This window comes from Myotis daubentonii, chromosome 16, assembly GCF_963259705.1.
Source record: "Myotis daubentonii chromosome 16, mMyoDau2.1, whole genome shotgun sequence".
In the NCBI taxonomy this organism is placed as follows: Eukaryota; Metazoa; Chordata; class Mammalia; order Chiroptera; family Vespertilionidae; genus Myotis; species Myotis daubentonii.
In genome coordinates this window covers 22,557,898-22,585,655 of record NC_081855.1, presented here as the reverse complement: position 1 = coordinate 22,585,655, position 27,758 = coordinate 22,557,898, and the positions used below count along the sequence as shown (strand labels likewise).

General features: G+C 43.0%; 1 protein-coding gene across 6 annotated transcripts; it reads right to left on the bottom strand.

Moving 5' to 3' along the window:
* Positions 1-178: 178 nt before the first annotated feature.
* SMYD4 (SET and MYND domain containing 4) lies at positions 179-27,754 on the bottom strand. Of its 6 annotated transcripts, none has more exons than XM_059669158.1 (11): positions 27,410-27,752; positions 25,709-25,854; positions 21,086-21,230; positions 15,582-15,671; positions 12,662-13,826; positions 7,050-7,232; positions 5,953-6,116; positions 4,599-4,727; positions 3,448-3,571; positions 3,120-3,243; positions 180-2,262 (listed from the first exon to the last, which is right to left on the bottom strand). In XM_059669158.1, exons 2-11 carry the CDS (start codon positions 25,840-25,842, stop codon positions 2,109-2,111), a joined length of 2,412 nt encoding a protein of 803 aa, XP_059525141.1. In that variant the 5' UTR covers positions 25,843-25,854; positions 27,410-27,752; the 3' UTR covers positions 180-2,108. The 6 variants fall into 6 exon arrangements, 5 of the variants coding, with proteins under 5 accessions (XP_059525144.1, XP_059525145.1, XP_059525141.1 ...); XM_059669159.1 differs by having other exon boundaries at positions 181-2,262; positions 3,448-3,564; positions 4,595-4,727; XM_059669161.1 differs by lacking the exon at positions 21,086-21,230 and having other exon boundaries at positions 179-2,262; positions 15,593-15,671; positions 27,410-27,754.
* Positions 27,755-27,758: the final 4 nt, after the last annotated feature.

The following is a 27,758-nucleotide window of genomic DNA, read 5'->3' as shown; positions in this document are numbered from 1 at the left end:
CCTGCAACCTTGGTGTATTGGAACGATGCTCTAACGAACTGAACCATCCAGACAGGGCCAGACTTTAGTTTTGTTTTTTTAATCCTTACCTGAGAATATGTTTTTATTGATTTTAGAGAGGGGAAGGGGGAAGAGAGAGAGAGAGAGAGAGAGAGAGAGAGAGAGAGAGAGAGAGAAACATCTATTGATTGCTTTCCACATGCACCCCAACTGGAGATTGAACCTGCAACCCTTTGGTGCATGGGATGACCCTCCAACCAAGCCACACCGGCCGGGAAGATTTTAGGTTTTAATGCAAGCCCAGGTCTCTTCCAGTCAAGTTAAGTCACCTGACAACAGGGGATAACATGGATAGGTAAGGGAAGTTATCTGTAATGTCAAAAAATAATTATTTTATAAAGCATTTAAAGAAAGCTCTCAAGTACACGTAAAAATGGGACCTGATATGTAAAAATTCTAAACATATTCTTTTTAAGGAAGTATGCCTATTTTACAAAATACAACAGGAACATAAAACGTGCCAAATGTTTGAAACATTGTCCACAGATTTTCTTCTTGAAAAAGTTACCTCTACAGAAAACTCCCACTGGCCACTGCCTTGCCAGAGTGAGTTAGTAGAAAAGAAAATAAACAGATTCTGCCTGCTCTTCATTCAAATGTTTCAGTACGAACCGTGTTCCAAACACTTCGCTTCCTGAGGAGCCTTTGCCAAGCATCTTCAGGGCTATTCATTTCCTGGTGATAGCGCAGTGGCAGCCAGAGGGCACTGCTGGGGCACGGCCAGGGTGAGCAGCTCTCACAGCAGCGTGGGCCTGGCATTCCTTCCCTCTCACTCATCTGCCCCACTTGGTCACCAGTGGTGACTCAGCCACCGGGGTTCAGACCCAGGGAGACTCCAGCCTTCTTAATGGGCATGGTCGAGACCATTGCTACACATCCAGGTAGAAGAGAGTTATCACCCCTACCTCTGTCTTTTTAAAAATTTATTTAAGATTTTTAATTGATTATTGACAGAGGAAGGGAGAGGAAGAGAAAGAGAAACATTGATATGTGAGAGCTATACATCGACTGGCTGCCTCCTGTACTCCCCCTACTAGGGATTGAGCCCCTGACCGGGAATCAAACCAGGGACCTTTTCGGTGCAGGAGAAACACCCAAGCAACTGAGCCACATCAGCTAGAGCCCTACTTCTGTCCCTTAAGTTTGAGACCACAAGCGGTAATGCCCATATCCTCAGTATCTTCTGAACTTTTTCCCCCTTCTCAGTACTTATGTAATCTGTATTTCATTTGCCAGCTTGGGGAGGTCTGGTAGAAAATAAAAAGTCATCTCTTTTCAGACTTGCTAATCAACAGAACTCAGGAGGCACACGTGATACAAAGTCATTGCTACGAGCCCGATTTTATTAGTATTTGGTCAGTGAGTCTGCCAAGACTATAGAATGAAAGCCAGACAATAAGGCCTAGAAAACTGGTAGGAAACAAATTTAGAATTGCCATCCTGGGGAGAAATTGCCTGACCATAAAACAGTCCCATATTTATTTCTCTTTTCACAATTTATACTCTACCCGTTTTAACAAAGGATTTGAGGAATACCATAAATGAAGCTGTCTCTAGAGGCAAGGAGCCTCCCTGATTTCTTGCTTTATAATTATTTTTCAATTATAATACAACTACTAAGAGTTTGAGTTCCCGCTGGAGTGCTATACAACATTCATGACTCCTACAAACCATAGGAATGTTCCAAGGAAACAGATTACCATCATTTAGGGAGGTGGCGCCTCGCCAAAACCCCAGGCCGACATCCAGATGCCTGCGGATCAGCTAAAATCCTTATAAAGGGCTTAGGCTCTCCGGATACTAGTTTTAAGTCTTTTATGGGAACTGGGAGCTTTTACTGAAGGGCCGTTAACAATTTCAAGAAACATTCATCACAATAGGTGAGCATCCCTCCAACTGCAATGCTTTCCAAGTCCTCCCAGCGCCTCCTGCCCGAGGCTTGTGGCAGTCAGGCAAGTCCTGCGTTCCCTGGTGCCAGCTCAGTGGCAACAGAACCTCTTTAGCTCACCCATGGGTCCCTTCCTGTGGGTCGAAGTCCCCTTGGGACCCTACACAGCTGGCCCCTCAGGGACGGGCGGCAAGTCCAACAAGCAGGATTTCATCTTTTGTAGCTCCTGGAGCTCGTCATTCCCACGGCCATAGTGCACCAGTAGAACCTTCTCTGCCTTTTGTATTGTGTTCAGAGCTTCGGGTATGGCGAACCTGAACCATAGGAGGTGAGGGGAGGGAATCCACTCATTCAGTCAAGCAAATTTTAATTGAGGGCCTACTCACACCCTGGGAAGAACATTAAGATCATTTTGCCCTCAAGGATCTTACAATCTAGATAACTTTCACAAACACACTGAAAGGCAGAGTTGGAGAACAAAGTACTAATTAGAAAAAAGTATAAGGAGTCTAGGATCCTGAGAAATAGGCAAATCTCAAAGCATTCATCTGATATTTACGCCAAGGTTTACTCAGGGTAATCAAGTCCACCCATGACATCAGTCTGTAGCCCCTTTCTCTTTCTCTGGCCACACGGACTGCCTCTGTGCCTCGGAAATCAGGCCTACCCACCACTCACAAGCCGGAGAATTCTTGGCTGTAGGGACTGTCCTGTGCATACACAGGATGTTTAGCAGCAACTCTGAGTCATGACAATGCAGAATGTCTCTAGACACTGCCAAATGCCTGCTGGGAAATTACTCCTGGTTGAAAACAGCTGCTTTAAAAAGAACAGGACTAGGGAGAGGGAAGAGCCCCTGGAGCTGAGGGTGTGGAGAATGAGCCCGGGGGAGGTGAGAGTAACCGGGAGGCCTGAGAAGAACGTCTGTGTCGGTGGGTGGGGGACTGCATGGCAGTTTTCCCTAGGAAACTCCCTCAGAGCTAAGATCTCTCAGGAGAAAATTATAAAACTTAATCAGCAAAACAGGACAGGATCTCTCCTAATGGGGAAATAAAGAAGTTGCAACATGCTGAAAAGCACCACAGGAAAAAAGTAATATCTGGAAGAGCCCCATAAAAGCTAGAACAGCATGTGGTCTGGCCAAGTGCTAGGAAGCAAGAGAAAGACGTACCCATTGAAAAAGATCTGGGCCAGTTTGAAGAGCTCATGGCCCATTTCGACACTGGCTGGCCCGTGGCGAACCTCAACCACTCGGAGACTCTTCTGCAGGTGGGCAGCGGACTTGTGCCAGTCCCCTGGAAAGAAAGAAATATCTGGATTCAGAAAAGAACCACAATCAACTGCAGATGAACATTTCTGGGGTCAGGAAAGCTAAGTGGAAGGGAGAGCAGCCTCAGTTGAAAGACTAAGAGATAACGAGCCAGATGAGGCTGGGGTCATGGCCAAACGCACCAGGCCAACTTGTCCCCTGGGGCAGAAAATAAAGACACACGCCGTACCGAAAGCAGCATAGGCCTGGGCCAGGGCATCCTCGATTTCTCCCACCAGGCTGTGTTCCGCGGACAGGAAGCTCTCAGCGTCACGCTGGCACCCCGACAGCAGCTGAATGGCTCGCTCTGTCAACTCAAAGGGAAGGGACCTCATTACAGACACCAACCCAGCCCTAGACACGGGAACCCAGCTCTTAAATGTTATGTTAGCTGGGCTAAATGTGGAAACCCCACCTTGTCTCCTTGTGACCAACCCACAGTGTTTGTTCCAATAAAGCGGTGTTCTCTTTTTTAAAAATACATTTTTATTGATTTCAGAGAGGAAAGGAGGAGAGATAGAAACATCGATGATAAGAGAGAATCACTGATTGGCTGCCTCCTGCAGGCCCCACACTGAGCCCACAACCCCAGCATGTGTCCTGACAGGGAATCGGGAACCGTGACCTCCTAGTTCACATGTCAATGCTCAACCACTGAGCCATACGGGCTGGGCAAGCTGTTGTTCTCTTATGTTTTCTCTTTCAGTAGAGTAAGGTTTGGGGTGAGGCCTCCTCACATTTACTCTGCGTTTCCAACGTCAGTTTGAAGTGGAATAACACACTCCACATATGGTCATTGTTTCTCTTGACTCAGAGATCTAAGCTGAAGGTCAAATTTCATAAACTAGGGTAAATAAATTCCCATGACATGGAGCTCTAAGGCAGAGCTTTCGAGGGTAACGAGGAGTGCCACAACTCCCTCTCTGAAAAAAGCAGGATACTTATATCCACCAGGCACTGGCCCCACTGGTCTTAGAACAGAGATGAGGCTCTGACGAGGGCAGAACAATTTCTCCAGGAAATTAGGTCATTAGGGCCTGGAATTAAAATGACACTGAACTTCTGGACTATGTGCAAAGATCATGGGTGTCAGGGATAACCCTTTAGTTGTCACGGGATACCTGAACTTAGCCTGCTGATGCATCAGAGAACTACAGCTTAAGTCCTCTGGCCCCTGTTCCAGGACCACACAAATTGAACTGGTTAGGTTTTGGTCTCCTTGGCCGACACAGCCACCTTGTGGCTGGCATGGGGATAATTAAGTGCAAGTCTTCAATCATTACTGAGTATCCTCGAGTCATCTCAGAATGAAGAAAAAGGAAGGGACCCAGCCTCACCTACTTTGCCATTCCTGAGAAGATTTTGGGCCTTCCCGACCCGCTGCTGCAGGTCCTGGAGCCGAGACACGAGGCGGTCCCTGCTGGCCGATTCCGTACAGGATGCGCCGCCACAGCTCAGCACATCGTCTCCCTGTGGAAGTCAGCTTTGTCCTTACTCCTGTGCCAGAGTTGGTTAGCAAGACTGCATGTGCTTACTGTTACAGAATCGCACCATAGCTTCTGACTGATGGGGGAGAGTCTCCGGCAATAATACACCGTGACCAAACCCTGACTGAATTTGGCTGGACAGCAGCAATTCTAATGAAAGCGGTGACCAGTCCCTGCAACATGGCCCCTCCCCACCACGATGTAATTTACAATTAAATTGGTGCAGCCCACAATTTCTTTCCATCTTGGCACCCCCTCTCATGTCTCTTTGGGGGCAACACTGTGGATGACAGACGCATTGCTAGTAGTTACAAAAAAGCCGTAAGAAAAGGTGCTAGGTGAGGCCTCCCGACATTTGACCGTGGGTTTGTAACTTCAGCTTTCCGACACAAGCCACTTCCACTTCCACTGCCACTTCTACATTCCACTTCCTCTTCCCCTAACAATGCCTAATCCTCCGGTGGACGAGAAAATCTCAGAGGTGAACACTTGCTGTTTTTTTAGATGCCAGTATCGATGCCCACATTTGGCAACAGCAACCTGCCCCCTCCCGGGGATCCTCTCCCACCCTCCCACAGTCAGCGCCCGGTAGCTGAGGGGTGTGCATGTAGCTCCGATCTGGCCCTTCCTCTGGCCCAGATGGCCGGAGGAAAATCATTTGACTCTGGTTTTCCTCCAGCCACAGGAACCGGGTCAATGAAACGCAAAGCAATTTTTGCCCAGCCCTCTGTTAGACCAGTGCATCTGGTCGTCTTGCCACCAGCAGAGGGAAGTCTGCCTGAGGCTGGGCGAACACAGACAATGGAGCTGAGCGGGGCACAGAGAAAAGCGGGTCTGGGTGACATTACTAAGCCCCTGGATCAAGATGTATCTGATGTGCCTCTACCCTATGACGTTTTAGCGATTTACTTGAGCAAATAAATTCCCAGTGTCCCCTCCTGCCCCTTAGGCCAGTTTAGGAGGGATTTTCTGTTATTTGCTTTTGCAAATCTTTTTCTTGTAAGATGACTAAATCCGACCTTTCACTGTGGTTCCTGGGGGGTGGGGAAGGGGTGGGTGATCAATGTGTGGGGAGGATGCGCTGAAAGGGAAGAGAGTCCTGCTCTTGGCACCTGTAAGCCCCAATGGCTTCCTGGTAAAGTAAAGGTTTATGGCCTTTGGGCTGGATGACGGACCTCCAGGAGAAGCTGAGAAGAGGGGAGACCCACCTGCATGAGCTCTCCGCAGCGGTGACAGCGGAACGCTTCCCACCGGGGCCCTGCAGCCGCTCTGCGCTTTCCGTTCTGACAAGCCAGGCAGTCGCAGTCAAAGAAATACTGAGACCTCAGTTTCTGCTGCCTCTCAGCAACACCCATCCTGCTCTCGTGAGGCCCTGCAGAGAGATCACACGGGGCCAATATTTAAAGCAAGAGAGAGGCACTGCTTTATTATTATTATTTTTTACTTTTTGAGAGAGGCACCACTTTATTTATTTATTTTTTTTAAAAAATATATTTTATTGATTTTTTACAGAGAGGAAGGGAGAGGGATAGAGAGTTAGAAACATCGATGAGAGAGAAACATCGATCAGCCGCCTCCTGCACACCCCCTACTGGGGATGTGCCCGCAACCTAGGTACATGCCCCTGACCGGAATCGAACCTGGGACCCTTCAGTCCGCAGGCCGACGCTCTATCCACTGAGCCAAACCGGTTTCGGCACCACTTTATTTTTTTTAAAAAAAATATTTTTATTGATTTTTTACAGAGAGGAAGAGAGAGGGATAGAGAGTTAGAAACATCGATGAGAAAGGAACATCGATCAGCTCCCTCCTGCACACTCCCCACGGGGGATGTGCCCGCAAGCAAGGTACATGTCCTTGACAAGAATCGAACCTGGGACCCTTGAGTCCGCAGGCCGACGCTCTATCCGCTGAGCCAAACCGGTCAGGGCAGAGAGAGGCACCACTTTAAAAACTTCGGCTTAGCAGAGGGCCTGGTCAATTATTCATCATGTGCCAGGTCCCCTTTACTCAAACATTTGTGGAACTAGATATAGAAATAAGCCTCCAACTTGTGGGGACAGGAGGAAAAAAGCCAAAAAGTTGTGTCTAGCCCATTTTCAGAACAGGAAGTTAATGGGGACGAAGCGGTGACATACGCGACAGTTTAGACACGACGGTGCCCAGTAGGAAGGCCCCCACCTGGCCTAAGTCCGCACTGTTTCTTCCAGGAGACAGTCACTGGCCAGGAGAAGACACCTGCCCGGCGGTTTGCTGATTCCTTTTCTGCGGGACAAGGTAACAGGAGCGGGGAGGGAGGGCTCACCGTAACAGTGGAGAATCTCCTGCCCTTTCCCAATCTGCTGTGAGGCCCGAACGGTGGCCACCGTGCTAACGAAGGACACGCTGGTGTTGGGGCTGCAGGAATGGTTCAGGAGGCTGACCACGGGGAAGAGGCCGGTGGCAAGGCGGACCTGCCTGCTGTCGGTAACGATGTTCTCTTTAGATCCTGAAAGGCCAAGAGGAAACATGAAAAATGTGTCAGGACATTAGTCCTGGCCTCCCCATCCGTTTCTCAGAAGATGAGCTGGGCAATTGGGCCTGACGCCCATCTGAGTCACAGCTCCACAGCCGGATCCAATCTCAATCAGATGGAGCATGACTCACTCACAGCGAACTCTGGTCCCCAGGAAGCGAAGCAAATGAACACATGAAAAGTCCACCGGAATCCTGGGACCTAACCATTGTGTCTCAGTCCCGCAAAAAGCCCAAAGATTAGAGTTTATAAAAAAATAATAAAAAAGGAATTATCAGTAGGGAGCTGTCTAGGTGGATGTTCATGAGAACCCAGAAACCAGAGCTCCTGCTGAGTTTATTTCCCGAAGATTTTTATAGTCTAGTGCTTTTGTTTAACTGGTCTTTGGTTTGCTAAGTCTAATTGGTTAATAGAACAAGTAACCTAATTACTATCTGAAACTAAACAGTCTTATCATCTATTTTTAAAAAGCCATAGTTCTGATGCTCTCCTGTTCATTCTGCCCTACGTCCCAACTTTATGGGAAATCAGTCAGCAGGTCTCACTGAAAAAATATTCTGGACGTCTATTCAAGATAGCCTCATGTCCCAAATAATGTATTTTTTTCTTAACAATGTCTTCTTTGAAACACAATTAACCAGCAATTTAACTACATGACTGAAAATTAGGAAGGAAGGAAGAAAAGGGCCTCTCAGAGGTGGGGCTATTTCTGTGCTGAAGCTCATGCACTTACATTCATTCCTCTGTGAGTCTTTGTACTCTCGAGCAGGCCTACTTGCTCTTATTTTAGCCACAGTCCTAACCGGCTTCGTTATTCAGTTTCTCAGCCCACAACAGCCCAGAAACAGAGAACTAATAAGAGGCAGGTTTTGACAATGACCAAAGAGATAGGTGACAGACTGGAGGAGGAGGCAGAGAACTTATACAAGGATAACAGCCTTAGGGCAGACAGAAACACCGCACCACCGGAGTTTTACTACAACTGCAACGTTTCACTTACCTGGAGGCTGACTGACAGCACGCCTGCGTGGGTTTTTGTCACAGCCATAGCTATCTCAGGAACAGGCACAACCTATAGGTAAGCTGGGGCATCCAGAAAAGGCCTTCGACTGTGTTCAGTGGCCTTGGTTTAAGTTCGAGGAAATCATATTTCCAATGAAACTGGTTGCCATATGAAAGATATTGATACTTAAAGGGACACTTTCAGTTTTCTGGAAAACTGAAAAATCATCAGATAATTGTGGCCTCACTGTCTATGCCAGGAATCTCAATATACCTATTTCCAAAGAAATAAAGTAGTCTAGGTACAAATGTAATGAAAAGAGAAAATATCATGAACCGTCATGTGAAAACGTTCTGGACAGGAAAACATGGAATAGAGGAATAGAGTCTCTCTGAAGACCATCCTATTATATGTTGCTACGGAGGACAAGAATGGGACAAATAAAATTCACAGAGAATCCAAATGATTCCATTTCAGTAAACAATATTACAAACTGTATTGACATCTTTCATCAGAGCTTCTCCTAAGTGCTTACTGAACTGTGGCTTCCCCTCCGCCCCCTCGTCCAATGCCGCACTCCGGGTGTACGCGCTAATGAGCAGCGAAAATGCTAAAAGGTAGGCGCAGCACAGGAAGGAGCAGTGCAGGGCAGGAGCCGTTTGTGGTCTGAATAATCAGCCTCTGCATAATTAAAAGTTGACTTGCATTCCCAACTACTGATAACTGGCAATCTATATTAGAACAGCCGCGAAGACTTTCCCAGAAAACATGATCACAATACAACGAGTAATGTCGGCTTTGTGAATTATTTATAGGTTATCTTCGAACAGAAGTAGGCCCAGGAACTGGGTGGGGTGAGTATTTATGTCAGAGTGGAGTTTCTCTAATTATTTCTAAAAAATTAAGTATTGATTTAAAAAATTAGTCAATATTTTGAGTTAGTCATCTCTCAGTAGATAATAGAAAGTGAGAATATGTATGTACCTTATCAACCAAATAGAATATGTGACATTTTGTGCATAAAATAAAAAAGGAGAATGATTTTTTATTTTACCAAAGTACATCTTGCTAATATCCCTATATTTATTTTTATTATTATTTTTTAAAGAATAGTGTATTGAGCCCTGGCTGGTTTGGCTCGGTGGATAGAATGTTGGCCTGCGGACTGAAGAGTCCCGGGTTTGATTCCGGTCAAGGGCACATGCCTGGGTTTGGGGCTCCATCCCTAGTGAGGGGTGTGCAGGAGGGAGCCAATTGATGATTCTCTCTCATCATTGATGTTTCTCTCTCTCTCTTCCTCTCCCTTCCTCTCTGAAATCAATAAAAATACATTAAAAAAAAAAAAAGAATAGTGTATTGAGCCCGGCTGGTGTAGCTCTGTGATTGAGTGTGGAGCCAGGAACCAAGAGGCCACCAGTTTGACTCCCGGTCGGGGCACATGCCCAGGCTGCTACTTGATCCCCTGTGGGGGGCGTGCAGGAGGCAGCCGATCGATGATATTTCTCTCTCATCGATGTTTCTCTCTCTCTCTCTCCCTCTCCTTTTCTCTCTAAAATCAATAAACATACACATGTATATATTAAAAAGAAGTAATCAAGGATCCCAACTGAAGGTAGATTCCTTGGTTGTTGAAGGGTGGAAACAAAGGGCAGTGAATTGATCTAACTCCTTATAGAACCTCATTAAGCCTTGTTACGAAGGGAATTCATCTATCTCCAATGTGCCATCCCACTGAGGTAGAACCACACTTACCAGACTCTAGAACATCATCAATGGTCAGTTCTCACCCTTAAGTACCAAAGAGAGGTTTCTGAGAAACTTTGATTAAACAGGATTTATGCAAAGATAAAAACATACATTTTTGTAGGTTTTTGTCAAAATCTATTCTAGTTAACACTTTAATCCTTCTTCTGTGCTACTAATGGAACAGCTGCTAATGAAATTCAATGAGAGCACTAAATTGGGAGGTGCTAGAACCCCAAAGAAATAACAAAAAGGGATATAATAAGATTAGAAATATGAGCAGACTACAACAAAATTTGATTGACTTCAAAAATGAAAGTGAACATTGCTGGTGGGCGTGTAACTGGTCCAACTTTCCTGGAGAGCAATTTGGCAATATGTATCAAGTGCCTAAAAAATGTTCATATGAAACATACTTGAGCCCTGGCCGGGTGGCTCAATTAGTGGAGTGTCACCCTGGGCACCAAAAGGTCACTGGTTTGAATCCTGGTCAGAGCACATACCTAGGTTGTGGGTTCGATCCCCAGTAGAGGGTGTACAGGAGGTAGCTGATCAATGTTTTTCTCTCTCTCTTCCTCTCCCTTTCTCTCTAAAACCAATAAAAACATATTTTAAAAAAAGAGTTGGTTACTTCCTGCCATTATAATCTGGAAGCCCATATACTATTTTTTATATTCAGAAGAACAAAACAAAGTGTAAACAATACTTTTTAAGATGCTAGTGAATGTACCCAAGGGAAAATATAATTCTAGGAAAATACTCAAAAGACATATTTTAGAAGGTAGCAATGGCTCAAAGAAGCAAAAGAAGGCAGAGCAGAAAAGGGAGACTCGCTTGCAACGTGATTGTGTAGAACCATGGGATGAAGCCAGTGCTTGACTGGATGTCCATGTGCTACAGGACAGGGAAGAGAGTCTTACCCCAAAACACCTCTAGTGAAACGCCTATATGCCACATAATGTGACAGCTGAACTAAAATTAAAGATAAGATTCTATAAACGCGAGGTTGACAAAATTCTATATGACCTAATATGAGGAGATCAAAGAGCTAAGCCACATTTAATACTAATCTGTCTATAAATCCTAGGTTTGGTTAATACCTAATTTGTCCCCTCAATAGTTAATCAGAAAATTCAGAAAAATGTAATAAACTGATTAAATCAAAAGACATTATCTGCTAAAATGGGGATCATATGATAGAAGTACTGGAAATAGCATTTCTTTTGTAATAATAGGTCTGTCATCAGTATATTCATATTAGAGATGTCACTTATGATGCTGGGCACATCCAGCCTCCCCATCTACCTTAAACAGGCTTATCTATCCTGGTTCATAAAAGCAGGGCTGGGCTGGGTCTAGAAGTGGGCCCTAGATTCGTGGCCATCTGACCAGTGGACACCCCAAACAGAGGCTGGCCAACAGCTTATTTAGCATGTGTGAAAAGTTGTGCCCGGCCGGATTCCTCTCTTGAAAATTTAAAACAATTAGAAAATTTGTCCAGCCGTAGCTCAGTGGATAGAGTGTCAGCCTGCGGACTGAAAGGTCCCGGGTTCGATTCCGGTCAGGGGCATGTACCTTGGTTGCAGGCACATCCCCAGTAGGGGGTGTGCAGGAGGCAGCTGATCGATGTTTCTCTCTCATTGATGTTTCTAATTCTCTATCCCTCTCCCTTCCTCTCTGTAAAAAATCAATCAATAAATATATATATATATATATATATATATATATATATATATATATATATATAAAATTTGCTTATTGGAAAGAGAAGAGACAGAGTATCCGAGTCACATGAGGAGCTAAGTTTCTGATACCTTAACTATAGGCCCCGTTCTTTCTGCAGTCTTGTTTAACGATTGTTTCAGTTTTTCTTCACAATAAAAAATAGAGTAACAGGGTTTTTAACTTTAAAGTATTTTTACAAACAAACATGTCACCTTCACAACTCTCAAAAGTTATGTGGGATTAACCCTAACACCCCCCCCCCCCTTAAAGATAAGAAAACTGAAGCAGAGTGGGATCAAATCATTTAAGGTCACATAACTCTCAATGGCATAATCATGATCATACAAGACAACTGTGTTTCCTCATGAAACTACCGGAGGTTTTTTTTTTTTTTTTTTAAATATATTTTATTGATTTTTTACAGAGAGGAAGGGAGAGAGATAGAGAGTTAGAAACATCGATGAGAGAGAAACATCGATCAGCTGCCTCCTGCACATCCTCTACTGGGGATGTGCCCGCAACCCAGGTACATGCCCTTGACCGGAATCGAACCTGGGACCCTTGAGTCTGCAGGCCGACGCTCTATCCACTGAGCCAAACCGGTTTCGGCAACGGAGGTTTTTTTATAGTTATTTCTCCCCAAACAGCTACATCAAGAACAATACTGTGCCTGGCTGGAGGGGCTCAGTTGGTGGAGCATTGACCCATGCACCCAAAGGTTGCTAGGTTGATTCCTGGTCAGGGCACATATCTGGGTTTCAGGTTCAATCCCTCATCGGGGTGCATGTGGAAGGCAACTGATCGACCGCCACCCCTCCACCCCTCCGCCCCTCCGCTCTTGCTCGGCTTCCCTTCTCCTAGCATGTCCTCCGCTGAGGATTGGATAAAAAAAAAAAAAGAACAATATAGTGAGCAGAAAAGTTTCCCTTACCTGTTTGCTGTATGGTAGTTATTGCCTGAGCATTACACTGTAGCTGTAACATGTGTCTCAGCATGGCCACTCCCCAAATATGCAATTCTTGACACATCGCAGGAACCACTGCTGCTTTGGGCTGAGAGGATTTCAGACTTGTTGTGAGGGTCTGCAAACCGGCTGCTTCCAGCTGCCTGCACAGTGCAGCAACACTCAGAGCGCAGAGGAACTTGTGCTCTGGGCTGTGATTCCGAGTATGGGGCAAAAGGTGCAAGACAGCATTATAATTACTTTCATACTTCCCGTTAATATCACATCCAGAAACTGGGGGCTCAACTGTTTTGCCATTTTTCTCACTCTCCCCTCCCAGGTCATGACTGACAGTTTGCACCAGATTCTTGCTTTTAGGTAGACAGATGGCCCTGTTACTCATTTCCCCACAAAGCTTCCTTGTGACGTTGCCCACATCCTCACATCTAGCTAAGAGAGCTGCCCGCAGGGCAGTGTGGCAAAAGACCCCCAATGTGAGCAGCAGCCCGCCTAGGGGACACTCTGCACTATGGTAGAGATCCCAGGCCTGCCGCACACACTCCTGGCTGCAATACTTGGCATAGCTGCATCCATCGCAAGGGACCGTGGCCACAGTGTGCTTCAAACACCGGTGACAGTACAGATCCCCGTTGGTAACTCTGGTATCCCACTTGCTCTCCGGGCCGTCACGTCGCGGTGGCGTTTCTCCTGGGTTAAGGACACTCACGAAAGCCTCCTCTCTCACCAGGAGCTCTCCCGGGAGAATATCCTTTGTGGCAATCAGACTGCGGCCTTTTAAAGGGTCGGTGCATAAAGTGACAGATGATGATGCACAGGAAATCTGTTCGTTCTCTTCCCTTAGGTTCATATCCTCAAAGCCAGTGGTTAGAGCTGCTGGGAAGGTTTCTGTGGGGTTGTCCTTTTCTTGTACCTTCCTTTTCAGACGACAGAGGGTACTCTGCAGAATTTGAAACTGGGAAGCTGCTACGGTTTGTCTGTCAGAGAAATGACTCTCAAGATCACTGATGATCTGGCTTGCCTCCTGTAGTTTCCCCAGAGTCACCAGACACTCTGCCTTACGTAACATCATCTTGGGTTGCAATCTTTCTGGATACCCATGCATCTGTGCTCTGGTGATGTCTTTAAGACATGTCTGAAAACAGAAAGGAAATCCCAAAATGATCCTTGGTCCCTACTCCTCAATATCTACTGAAAGTCTTAACAAAAATCTAGAGGAAAATGCAAGATTATTAAAAAGGGAGCAACTGCAAGCATATGCTTATTTCTTTAAATCATATTCTACCATGTGATCTTTTGAGTGATTAGAAATCCATGCTACAGAGATTATATTGAACCATCTTATTAAATATTTCTGCTTTTCAAGGAAAATAGTCTTACAGATAGAAGAATTATAGTATGGTGATTAAGAGGGCAGGGCCTGCATTCCAGTACCAACTCTGCTTCTTACTAGCTGTATGACCTTGTGCAAGTGACTTAATTTCTTAGTGTCTTAGTTTTCTCATCTGAAAAATAGGGAAAATAATCGCTCTGTCTCCTAGGGCTGAAATAAGGATAAAAATAAGGTAATCTACCTAAAGTGCTGAAAAGAGTGCCTGCAACACTGTATGTGCTCAATATATGGTAATCATTACTATAAGAAGAGAAATAGAAATAACCAATATAAGGAAGATAAAAAGGGTTAAATGTTTCACAAGTCCTTCCAATCACTGTCTTTAGTAGTCCAGGACTTCCTTACTTACGACCCCGAGTCTTGCTCTTCTTTTTTAGTCCAAAGGGCAATAAGTATAAATCATTGTTATTCTAGTGCATAATTTTTAAAAAAATATATACTTTATTGATTTTTTATAGACAGGAAGGGAGAGGGATAGAGAGTTAGAAACATGGATGAGAGAGAAACATCCATCAGCTGCTTCCTGCACACTCCCTACTGGGGATGTGCCCGCAGCCAAGGTACATGCCCTTGACCGGAATCGAACCTGGGACCTTTGAGTCCGCAGGCCGACGCTCTATCCACTGAGCCAAACCGGTTAGGGCTCTAGTGCATAATTTAAATTTCTGTGGAATTCTGAAATGGATGTACCAAAGTGGCAATTTAGAGCTTATCCTCGGATCTCAAGTATGGAATGAGAAGAAACCCACCCCCAGCCAAAGCTGATATACACAGGCATTTTGGTGCCACTTTTATTTTCCCACTCGAAATGCATATTAAAGGTGAGCTATGTTATTGCAGGAATCATCTTGAACACGCTCTACTTATTTAACACACACACACACACACACACACACACACACACACACACAAGTAAATAGTTTGCAAACACTTGGAACCTGAAGTATTATTAGCAACTTATCTCACAGCTGATCTCAACACTGAGAAATGCTGACCCAATGGATATAGTCCAATGCCCTGTGGAATGTGCCATGATCTCTTATCAACCACCACTATCCCATATAATCACCTCTGACAGGTAAAATGAATCAGGAGAAAGAACAAGTTTGGTAGAAGATCAATTTGCTTCCAATTCAACCAATTGTAGCATGGCTCAATTTTATTTTTATTTATTTATTTATTTTTAAATAGAATTTTATTGTTTTCAGAGAGAGGAAAGGAGAAAGAGAGAGAGAAAGAAACATCAATGATGAGAGGGAATCATTGATTGGCTACCTCTTGCACCCCCCTACTGGGGATCAAAGCTGCAACCAGGGCATGTGTCCTGACCGGGAATTGAACCGTGGCCTCCTGCTTCATAGGTCCATGCTCAAACACTGAGCCACGCTGGCCAGGCTCAATTTTAGTGTTCTAAGGTAGAAGCAGAGACGAAGGTCTAGTCCTCAAGAAAACCTCCTCCAGATCCTCTCCAATCACACCAGGCATCCTAATACTCACCTCATACTGACCCAGGCGGAAGAGGGCTGCAGAGCGATTGGCGTAACACAATGAAATGTCCTCAGTGTTTGGTCTTGAATGCGATACTCCCTGCAAAACAATGAACCAGTTAAGGTATAAATGGAGAATAGCATCTTTAAAGTATTTTGTTTGCAGATAATAGGGACTCTACTACTAAAGACTGTATGCAATTAGGAAATTTTAATGGATTTCTTTGTGCTTCACCTGCTTCAGCTTCATTTCTAACTACTTTTGAGCAAAGCTGCGAAGAGCAAGTGAAGAAATAAATATTCAAAGCACTTTGAAGATAACAGCATCAGACACAGCTTCTTCAGGCACAAACAATACTAAAGGTAAATGAAAAGCGAGGAGCATAATCCTGCACATAACAAAGAGTGAGTGGCACAAATAGAAATTCACAAAAGAAGAAGCACTAATGATACATGGGAAACAAATGGGTAGTTCATATAGAGATAGCTAAATATATGAAAATGAAAGCAAAGAAGGGCCACATTTGTTCTACCACCAAGGATCTATACATATAAAAGCCTAAGTGATTGACCGGTCAACCGGTCGCTATGACGTGTACTGACCACCAGGGGACAGATGCTCAATGCAAGAGTTGGCCCCTGGTGGTCAGGGCGCTCCCACAGCCAACCTCCCGCAGCCGGCCAAACTCCTTTGGTTTGCCACTGCCCCCCCTCGTCCCCCGGCAGACAGGCTGAGGGACTCCACTTATGCACGAATTCATGCACCGGGCCTCTAGTTAATAATAAAAAGGGTAGCATCTCAAAGCACTGGAGAAAAGACAGTAAAAACTATTGAGGAAAATAGGTAGCCACTGAGGAAAAATAAACTTGGTTCTCTACATATGATAAAACTTTCAATAGGATAAATTCCAAATGAATCAAAATCTTAATGTAAGAAATGAAACTATAAGAGCATTGGAAGAAACTACAGAAATTGTCTAACGGGATGTTGGAGTGAGGAATACCTTTCTAATTATGACACAAAACCCAGAAGTCATAAAAGGTTAATAAATTTGACCACATAAAAATAACAAATTTCTTTACAGCAAAAACCGATAAAAGCAATATCAAAAGACAAACACTGAACTGGAAAAATATATCTGCAACTCATATTATAGGCAAAGGGCTCATTTCTTTACTTTATGAACAGTTCCTACAGATCAATAAGATGACAACCAATAACTCAAATGGAATATAAGCAAATTATATGAACAGTTCTAATGGGAAATATAAATGGCTCTTAAATATATAAAAAAATACTCAAACCCCCCCCCTCTACATTTATGTATGTGTGTGTGTATATATATGTATATATATATATATATACATATATATATTCTAAATATATCTACTTTACCTTAGCATATGCTATATATACTATATATACAGTATATATTTTAAATACTTTATATATACTATAAAATATACTATGTATACACTACATATTCTTTACCTATATTATATAGCTATAATAGTATGTATTTTAAATTTATATAATATTCTATATTCTAATTTATGTAATAAATCAGAAGTCCGGGAACAGTAAAAAAAAAAAAAAAAAAATACTCAACCTCATTCATAATCAGCAAAATGCAAATTAAAACTTTACTGAGATTCCATTTTTTTACCTATCAGTTTGGCAAAGAAAAATAAAATTGCTAGGACACTGAGGTGGTAAAGAAGTGGGATAGTAATTATTCTCATGTGCTGCTAGTGGGAGGGTAAACTGGTCTCATGATTACAGAGGCAATTTAACTATACGGATCCATTGACCCAGCAATTTCTCTTCTAGGAATTTATCCTACAGATATCTATTTATCCTATAGACATGTGCAAAATAACATACATACAAAGTTTCGCATCATAGAACTGTTTGAAATAGCAAGATAGAAAACGACAAATATTCATCTATAGGACATCAATTAAGTGTAAAAATGATCTTAACATATTATTAAGTGGCAAAAGGACAGTGCTAAAGACTGTATAAAAAGAGCGTGGCCCTATCCAGGTAGCTCAGTTGGTTAGAGCATCGTCCCCATACACCAAGGTTGAGGGTTCGATTCCTGGTCAGGGCACATACAAGAATCAACCAATGAGTGCATAAATAAGTGGAACAACAAAGTGATGTCTCTCCCCCTACCCCCCCCCCCAAAAAAAAAGAAATAATTTTTTTTTAATATATTTTATTGATTTTTTACAGAGAGGAAGGGAGAGAGATAGAGAGTTAGAAACATCGATGAGAGAGAAACATCGATCAGCTGCCTCCTGCACATCTCCCACTGGGGATATGCCCGCAACCAAGGTACATGCCCTTGACCGGAATCGAACCTGGGACCTTTCAGTCCGCAAGCCGATGCTCTATCCACTGAGCCAAACCGGTTTCGGCAAGAAATAATTTTTAAAAGTGTGTGTGTGCAGGAGTGGAAAATTATTTGTATTATTTATAGAGGCCAAAGTATCTCTAGAAAGATACATTTAATACTGTATCTTCTGGGCATAGGAAATGAGGTGGCTGGGGACAGAGGAAGTAGACTACACTGTATGATCTTTTTTTTTTTTTAAATATATTTTATTGATTTTTTACAGAGAGGAAGGGAGAGAGATAGAGAGTTAGAAACATCGATGAGAGAGAACCATCGATCAGCTGCCTCCTGCACATCTCCTACTGGGGATGTGCCTGCAACCCAGGTACATGCCCTTGACCGGAATCGAACCTGGGACCTTTCAGTCCGCAGGCCGACGCTCTATCCACTGAGCCAAACCGGTTTCCGCTACACTGTATAATCTTGCACTTTTTGAATTCTAACTACATAAACACATTTCCTATTCAAAAGTAACTTGATAAAATAATAAAACCATAATAATCCAGTATTGCTTAGGATATAGAGATATGAGTATTCCCATAATCTGCTAAAGGGATGTTAACCAATTCTCTCCTGGAGAACAATTCAGCATCAAGTACCAAACGCCTTAAAAAATTGCACTCAACTGACCCAGCACCTGCTCTTCTGGGAACTTAATCATAAGGAAATAAGCAGATGTGTACAAATATTTACATCGGAAGATGCTCCTTGCAGCTTTATGATACCAAACAATCTGCCAACATTAGATGTTAAATCAAGTGTAGTTCTCTGTAATGGAACACTAAGCCAGCCGTAAAAAATCATGTTCTAGTGGAAAATTTAATAACACGAGAAAATGGTCACAATAAATTGTGGCGAGGAAAAAGCAGGTTACAAAACACTAAGTACAGCATTATCCCAATTTTGTAAAAGAAAAATGTATTTTCAGAGGAAACAGTGGCTGGATGGATATAAGCAAAAATGTTAACAATGCCTATTATTGGCTATGGGATTTCTTTATTCTCTGTGCTTCTCTATATTTTCCAAGTAAACATATGTTGCACTTGCAATCAGACAAAAGCAACAACTATGATTATAAAAAAGAAAGAAAATCACTTATTAAAAATTTCAAAGTATCATAATCATCAAAATACTAGCTTCCTGAAATAGGAAGGTCGGTCTCCCTCCACATCCACTCTTTTTTTCAGTCTGATTTTACTTTTTAGTTTATGTTGTTTTTTTTTTAAATATGTTTTTATTGATTTCAGAGAGGAAGGGAGAGAGAGAGATAGAAACATCAATGATGAAAGAGAATCATGGATCAGCTGCCTCCTGCACGCCCCACACTGGAGCTCGAGCCCACAACCCGAGAATCGAACTGTGACCTCTTGGTTCATAGGTCATCACACTCAATCACTGAGCCACACAGGCTGGGCTTACATGTTTTTGTTGAACAACTTCCATGAGATCACATTTATGGTGCACACACATAAAGTGGAAGAGATTAGCTCTGAAGAGGAACTAAGCCATCTATCAGTGGATCATTACATCTAATGAGTTTTAATTCTTCAGCAATCACTAACACATTATTCAGCTAAGTACTTGGTTACAACGTTACAAAGCAGGGCTTCTTAGCAATTATTGAAGCTGCTGCTGTAGGTCTGATTGTTTTTGGAAAAAAAATTCAAAAGTTTAAACATAGGCCTGCTAAAGATTCACAGTAATAGTACACTTTCAAATATACACTCTTGCCCTAACCGGTTTGGCTTGGTGGATAGAGCGTCGGCCTGCGGACTGAAGGGTCCCGGGTCGATTCTGGTCAAGGGCATGTACCTGGGTTGTGGGCACATACCCAGTAGGGAGTGTGCAGGAGGCAGCTGATCGATGTTTTTCTCTCATCGATGTTTCTAACTCTCTATCCCTCTCCCTTCCTCTCTGTAAAAAATCAATAAAATATATTAAAAAAAATACACTCTTCTTTGTTTGTTTTTTTTTGTTAATCCTCACCCAAGGATATTTTTCCATTGATTTTTAGGGAGAGTGGAAAAGAGAGGGCAAGACAGAGAGAAACATTGATGTGAGAGAAACACATTGATTGGTTGGCTCCTGCACGAGCCCTGACCAGGGCCCAGTCTAGGGAGGACCCTGCAGCCAAGGTTCGTGCCCTTGACCGAAATCAAACCCGGGACCCTTTGGTCTGCAGGCTGACACACTATCCACTGAGCCAAACCGGCTAGGGCTACACTCATTCTTTTAATATACAAGATCACAGATCTGGTGCCAGGGAGTGATTCATCTTGCTTTAAATCTATATTTATCTTTTAAAAGTTATGGGAGGAAATCTTTTAGGGCTCTTGTTCCAGTTCCTACCATGAAGGAGGACAACAAGAGCAATAGGTTGATAAAAGCCAGTATTCCTCCTCAAAATCTAGATCATTGATGGTTAGTGTAATTTTTTAAAAAAATATATATTTTATTGATTTTTTACAGAGAGGAAGGGAGAGGGATAGAGAGTTAGAAACATCGATGAGAAAGAAACATCGATCAGCTGCCTCCTGCACACTCCCTACTGGGGATGTGCCCACAACCAAGGTACATGCCCTTGACCGGAATCAAACCTGGGGCCCTTCAGTCCGCAGGCCGCCGCTCTATCCACTGAGCCAAACCGGTTAGGGCGGTTAGTGTAATTTTTAAATATTTCTTGATAACCTTCAAAATGGAGTTCAACTGGGCTGTGGCAATGGAGCTTGTTTTCCTTTCTAACTTCATCTAAGTCACATGTGGCTAACCAAAAATCTAGCTGCTCTCTAAACTGGGACTATTAAAACAGCCCCATTTAGACAAAAATGGCATACAAGCCCATGGAAGGTGACAGACATGAACAAGGTAGGGGTAAGGGTCCAATACTTCTGCTACAGGGTGTATGAAGGAATACTGAGTTCAGGACATACACTACAAACTACCCTTTGTTTCAGAATATAGCCAACAGTGGAATTCAGTCAGTTTTCGTTTTCAAATCCAACCCACAAATTATAGACAAAGCTACCACTGCCTACACAATTCGGCATTTGAAGAAATATGCCTAGTTAAGTTGTTGAAACAGCCCCTTCCCATTGATCTGGGAGTGTCTTACCTTGGTGTACAGCACTGTGGCTCCCATATAATCCTTCTCCTGAAATTTTTTGTTTCCTTCTTCTCTGTAGAAAAGGGGAGCACCGGGGTCCTTTCCCACCAGGTAGCCTCTAGAAAGCTTTTTTAAAAACATCTCATCCTCAGGTCTTTATGGAGAAAGAAACAAAAAACACACAACATATTTCAAGGAAGGCTTTGTTATTTCAAGGAAAACTTTTAACCATTGTGTTAGGGGCAGAAATAGAATATTGGGGACCAGCTCAATGGTAAGAAACATTAATCATGCTCTGTTAACCAGGATGGTTCTGTTCTGCTTAGAGAAAGCACATTCTAACCTGGCTGAGAGCTGTACGCCCGGAGACCTGGGAGCTAACATCGGAATGCAGTCCAGCCAGCCTCCTTTTGAGAGAACTGGCTTTATGGAAAGATTTACAACCTCGTGGCTGAAACAGTCTAGTCCCGGAGGCACCCGCCCTTTACAACCCCAGCCCTATTGCCTGTACCCATTATCCTGTGCCTGCTTTCCCATGCCTGTAATTCTTACTTTCTTATGTAACCTTTGCCTTTCAACCCAATATAAGCAGCTGGTTTATAGGCAGGGTTAGAGCAGTTTTTGTGGATGACCTGCTGCTCTCCCCTACTGCCAGCATTACTGGAATAGACACTCATATCTGATTCAACCCTGTCTCTGCTCAATTGGCCAAGGCGTGACAGGCAGCCCAGACCCCTTGGTTGTCTGGTTACAATTGCACTTGAAAATGATGATCTGCAAATCATTGGGACACATGAGGTTTTATTATGTAATGTGATGGGAGTGGCAGGGGGTGGGGATCTTGTGGACTCAGAGATTTAGGGACTGGAATTTCTATTTAGAGGATGGAGGGCTAAATTTTTATTCTTTTAAAAATATATTTTTATTAATTTCAGAGAGAGGGAGGGAGAGGGAGAGAGAGAAACATCAATGATGAGAGAGAATCATCGATCAGCTGCCTCTCGCATGCACCTTACTGGGGATCAAGCCCTCAACCTGGGCATGTGCCCTGACCAGGAATTGAACCGTGACCTCCTGGTTCATGGGTTGATGCTCAATCACTGAGTCATGCCAGCCAGGCAGAAATTTAATTTTTAATAATATGTAGCATTTTGAAGCAATGGGGAAAGGATGAGCTGACTATTCAATACTGTGAAAAAATTATCTGGAAAAATACATCCAGTACTCTCTCATGTCATACAGAAAAATAAGCTCCAGATGGATTAGAGAACTAAAACAAAAACACACAACTAAAAAAACATGTTAGAAAAAAAATAAAGGATATTTTTATAATCTTTGAGTATAGTAGACTATCCTAACTAAGACACATAACCCAGAAGCCAAAAAGAAAATGACAGACATGGCTGTATAGAAGTTAAAACATATGCACACAATTTATACATAATGCAAGACACCATAAGTAAAATAGATAAATAATAGACTAAAAGAAAAATTTGTAGTATATATAACAAAGAATTACACAGCCAGATTTACAAATTAATAAGAGAAAGACAGATAACCCACTAGAAAAATGGGCAAAAGACAGAAATGAACAATTCACAGTTGATATATAAATGGGTAGTAATATTGGAAATGGTGAATTATTTGAGTAGTAATCAGAAAAATGAAAATTAAACAAGATTATTTTGTCCTTGTGGTTGGCAAAATTAAAGACTGTTGCTTTTAACGTTGGTGAGGACATGGGAAAGTGATTTTCATATGCTATTTGTGGTAAACTGGTAAAGCCTCTTTGGAAGACAATTTTGCAGTATTAATTTAATTTTAAATGCTCATAACCATTGATGCAACAATTCCTCTTCTCAGGTCCTATGTTAAGTTCTAAATGTATGTACAAAACCATATATAAAAGTTGTTCACTGCAGCACTGTTTGTAACAGTAAAAAAAAAAAAAACAACAACATAGAAATAACTAATTACCCAACAACAGGGAAAAGAATAACTAAATTTGCCATATTACACTAGCAATACCATGTAGTTGCTAAAAAGATTAAGGTGTGATGTTGGAAAAAACCTCACAGAACAAACCACATAATATAATTTAACAGAGAATAAAAAAGATATGTGTATATTTATCTACAAATGAATGAGAATACATAAAAAGAACTAGAAAGACACTGTGTTAGTTGCTGGCACAAAGATGAAATGTGCACCTTGAACTTGAAACATACGTGTTTATGTGTCTACTCAGATGAGGTCCTCATTTATGTGTCATATTTAGCATTAATATGTGTCAGTCACTGAACTAAGAGCTTTATACATATTATCAAGCTGTCATTCAATCAATATTTGACACTGCACTGCTCTTGTCTAAAGAAAGACAAACAAATACTGACAGGGTCCTTGCCCTTATGGAGTAGTGAAGATAGATACTAATCAAATGATTACACAAATATGAAAAGGAAAGGTATGCAGTGTTGTAAATGTATAAAAAATGAACATGTCTTAGCTGGTTTGGCTCAGTGGATAGAGCGTCAGCCTGTGGACTGACGGGTCCCGGGTTCGATTCTGGTAAAGGGCACATGCCTGGGTTGCGGGCTCCATCCCCAGTAGAGGGTGTGCAAGAGGCAGCCAATCAATGTTTCTAGCTCTACCTCCCTCTCCCTTCCTCTCTGAAATCAATAAAATATATTTTTTAAAAAAAATGAACATGACCCAGCTGGGATCCAAGGAAAGCTTTCCTGAGGAAAGATTTATATGATTCTGAAGGATGAGCAGAAGTTAATTAGTTCTTAGGGCATGGTGGAGTAGAAAGGAGACAAAAAGAATTTCAGGCAGAAAAAATGTAAGGGAGGCCATGTGGTATAAAGGAGCATAATGCATATCAAGAATTGAAATAAGGGGATGGGGCGGAAACAGAGAGAGGGAGTCAATGAGGAAAATAAAGGGGGGCGTCTATAATACTTTCAAAAAGAAAGATAAATTTAAACAAACAAACAAACAAACAAACAAAAGAATTGAAAGAAGGCCAATATGTCAGAAAGGGGAGTGTGATGAAAGAGGAGGCCAGAGGATAGGCAATGGTTAGATTGCAATGTCTTTACTGACTATCTATATGAAGAATTTTAGTCTTTATTATAAGAGCAAAAGCAACTCCTGAAAGGTATTAGTGAGATCAATAAAATTGATTTGTGTCCTGGGTGGTGTGGCTCAGTTGGTTGAGCATCCCCCCGTGCACCAAGAAGTGGTTAGTACTTTTACCACTTCCCAAGTTTTGAATGGTATTTTCATTAGGTAGAGAGTTCTAGATTGGCAAGTTTTATTTTGCGCTGTTTTCCTTTTAGTATTTTATATGTGCCATTTAATTGTCTTCTGGCTTCCATAGTTTTACTGGAAAAAAGTCAGCCATTGTCTTATTTTTACTTGCATATGGGTAACATCTTTTTTTTCTTCTTTGGTTGTTTTTAAGATTTTCTCTTTTTCTTTCTTTCTTATTTTTATTTATTTATTTTTTTTAGAATTTTATGGTTTTCCTAACACAAATACAATGTATATACAATCTGTCTATTCATTTTCTTCGCTGTGCAGCCTGGCATTGGAATTAGTGACTCTGATGGCCAGTGGGGCTGCTCTTTCCACAATAGCTTTGTGGTTCTTTGAGGATACGTTGTGTGCAATCTCAGCACACACAGTTAGAGTTGTTACACATCAGCAGCACATCAAGCTCCTTGAAGTTGTGGACCAGAAACTTCCAAAAGCCACTGGGCGGCATGTGTTTTTTTTCTGGTTGCTCCCATAACCAAGGCTGGGCATCAAGATCTGGCCCTTGACCTTCTGCACATCCTATTGTCAATGCCTCTAGGCTTTCACCAGTTCCATTTAATTCTGACATAGTGGTTTGAGTGCAGATGAACTTCATGGTCCTCTTTTTGATAATCTTGGTTTCATAAGGGTCTGAGGGCAGCCAATGGTGCCAAGCAGGAGATGGCTGCCACCTACGATTTCTTCTTTTTTCTTTAGTTTTTGGCAGTTTGAGTCTGCTGTCCCTAGGTGTGAAATTATTTATGTTTACACTGTTTGGGATTTGCTAAGTTTGTGGAATCTGCGGGTTGATGTCTTTTTACCAGGTTTAGAGAATTTGTGGCGCAAAATAGGTGATCAATAAAAATTCACTGAACTTGTAGGAAACTTGTTTCAGTTTTTCTCTCTCTATATGTGTATGTGTACTACGTTGGGACGTAAAATATTTCTTACTGAAGAGAGTAGTCAAGAGAGTTTGAAAAATACTGGAGTTAATCCTCTAAGGTCCTTTCTGAATTTGAGCACTTAGCAATTTCTATGTACAGCTGGTAAATCTCCACTACAACCTCTGGGAAATGGTAAAGTTCACAGCCTAGTGATGATATAGCAAGTGATTATTGAAACATAACATTGATACCGAAAAAGCTAAATAGCATCCCTACCTTTCCTATGATAGTAGTTAGGAAACACTGGAAATAGCAAGAACTGCTGAATGTCCCAAAATATAAAAATCTGAATTTAATCCTTTCATCAAAAAGATAACTTAAGAGCAAATGACAAACGGGAACATTTTCCAGATCAAAATTTCCCTGGTTGAAGCTTCCATTTACTTACTGAAGAAGCGAAGAGGAGTGAAGAAAGATATCGCTCAAAGTCTCTGCTGTACAAATTGTGACCTGAATGGATTTTGGGAGCAAAGACCACTTCTGAAGTACGTATGATTTCCACTCATCCACAGGCAGATCCATGGTACTTTAGATCTACAAAATGAGTAAGAAAATAAGGAGCTCAGATTTCTACTGATGTGTGGTTCTAGCAAATCAAGATTTCATTCCAGCAAGCATGAAGCCACAAAATCAATTCTTGTGATCTTTTTCTTTTAGTCCTCACCTGAGGAAATGCATTGAGGAGGGATGGGAGGGAAGGAGGGAGAGAGAAGGAGGGAGAGTGAGAGGAAGTAGAAAAAGGAGAGGGAGAGTGTGAGGGAGGGGGGGTGGGAGGGGAATGAGAGAAAGAGACATTGGTGTAAGAGAGAAACATTGATCGACAGCCTCAGTGCACATACCCCCTACTGGGGATGGAGCTCCCAACCCAGGCATGTTCCCTGACAGGGAATCACACCAGCAACCTTTCTGTGCACAGACCTATGCTCAAGCAACCAAGCCAATCCAGCCGGGCTATTCTTGTGAACTTTTTCAATAGTTATTTATATGCTGAAGAAGGATCTAGATTCTCTCACACCAGTTCACTCAACTGTCCTTTCACTTAGAAATGTTTAGCCCTGGTCGGTGTGGCTCAGTGCACGGAAAGGCTGCTGGTTGGATTCTTGGTCGGTGCACATGCCCAGGTTGCAGGCTCCATCCCATTAGGGGGCGCCTGTGGAAGGCAGCTAATGGACATTTCCTTCTCATATCTATGTTTCTCTCTCTGTCTCTCTCCTTCCTCTTCCTCTAAAAAATTCTTTAAAAAAAGAAATGTTTATGAAAAGCCTCCTCTGTTCCAGGCACTATGCTAGGTGACTAGACAGCCACCATCCCTGTCCCCTTAGACCAGCGGTTCTCAACCTGGGGGTCGCGACCCCTTTGGGGGTCAAACGACCCTTTCACAGGGATCGCCTAAGACCATCGGAAAACACATATATAATTACATAGTTTTTGTGATTAATCACTATGCGTTAATTATGTTCAATTTGTAACAATGAAATTGGGGGGTCACCACAACATGAGGAACTGTATTAAAGGGTCGCGGCATTAGGAAGGTTGAGAACCACTGCCTTAGACCTTCATCTATCCCAGTTGCTTATGCCAGAAACCTGAGGGATATCCGAGATTTTTTTCTCTCTTTCTTTATTTTATTATTATTATTTTTTTAAATCTTCACCCGAGGATATTTTTCCCATTGATTTTTGGAGAGAATGGAAGCGAGAGGGAGAGACATACAGAAACACTGATGTGAGAGACATCAATTGTTTGCCTCCCACATGCCTCCGACCAGGACCAGAAGCCTGCAACGGAGGTCCGTGCCCTTGATCGGAATTGAACCTGGGACCCTTCAGTCCGCAGGCTGACGCTCTATCCACTGAGCCAAACCGGGTAGGGCCACCTTACTAGTTTTTGCACAGATTACTCATTTTCCTGGGGGCATCCCTACTCTCACTTGAAGCGCACAAGGCAAATGTCCACACACCCTTCAAGATTCAGTTCAAGTGGCACCTCCTCCGGGAAGCCTTCCCTGATTTCCCACCTGTGTGATTCCGGCACACTTGTCTCTTTCCGGGGGCCGATACCATGTCTACCTGGAGTTAGGGCTACTCACAGTGGAAGCTCCCTCGACAGACGGCTCGCCTCTGAGGTCAGGAACCGGGTCTAATTTACATTCAGAAACTCCCACTGTGCTAAGCTCAGGATCCACACACAGCTTTTACTACATTTAGCAGCGGGGCAGCAGCTCTAACTCTGCTCTGGGTTACCAGGCTGTCTGCCCGCTCCAGGCCGAGCCGGGCATGTTCCCGAGAGCCCGCCAGCAAAGTCCCCGGAACTGGTCCCTGGGGCCAGTAGCGGCGTTCGCGTCACCTTTGGCGCGCCCGGCAGTTTAGCTCCCCGCCTTGCGGGCCCAGATTTCCCGGGAAGCCGCCCGGAACCTGGGCTCCGGAGGGTCACGTGGG

Excerpts from the sequence above, each read along its gene's own strand:
- SMYD4 (XM_059669158.1), bottom strand. The coding sequence starts at position 25,842 with ATGGATCTGCCTGTGGATGAGTGGAAATCATACGTACTTCAGAAGTGG. Across the intron at positions 4,728-5,952 it reads GCTGCGGAGAGCTCATGCAG|GGAGACGATGTGCTGAGCTG; the intron begins GTGGGTCTCCCC and ends TGACTTCCACAG. Across the intron at positions 3,572-4,598 it reads ATCTTCTCAGGAATGGCAAA|TTGACAGAGCGAGCCATTCA; the intron begins GTAGGTGAGGCT and ends CTTCCCTTTGAG.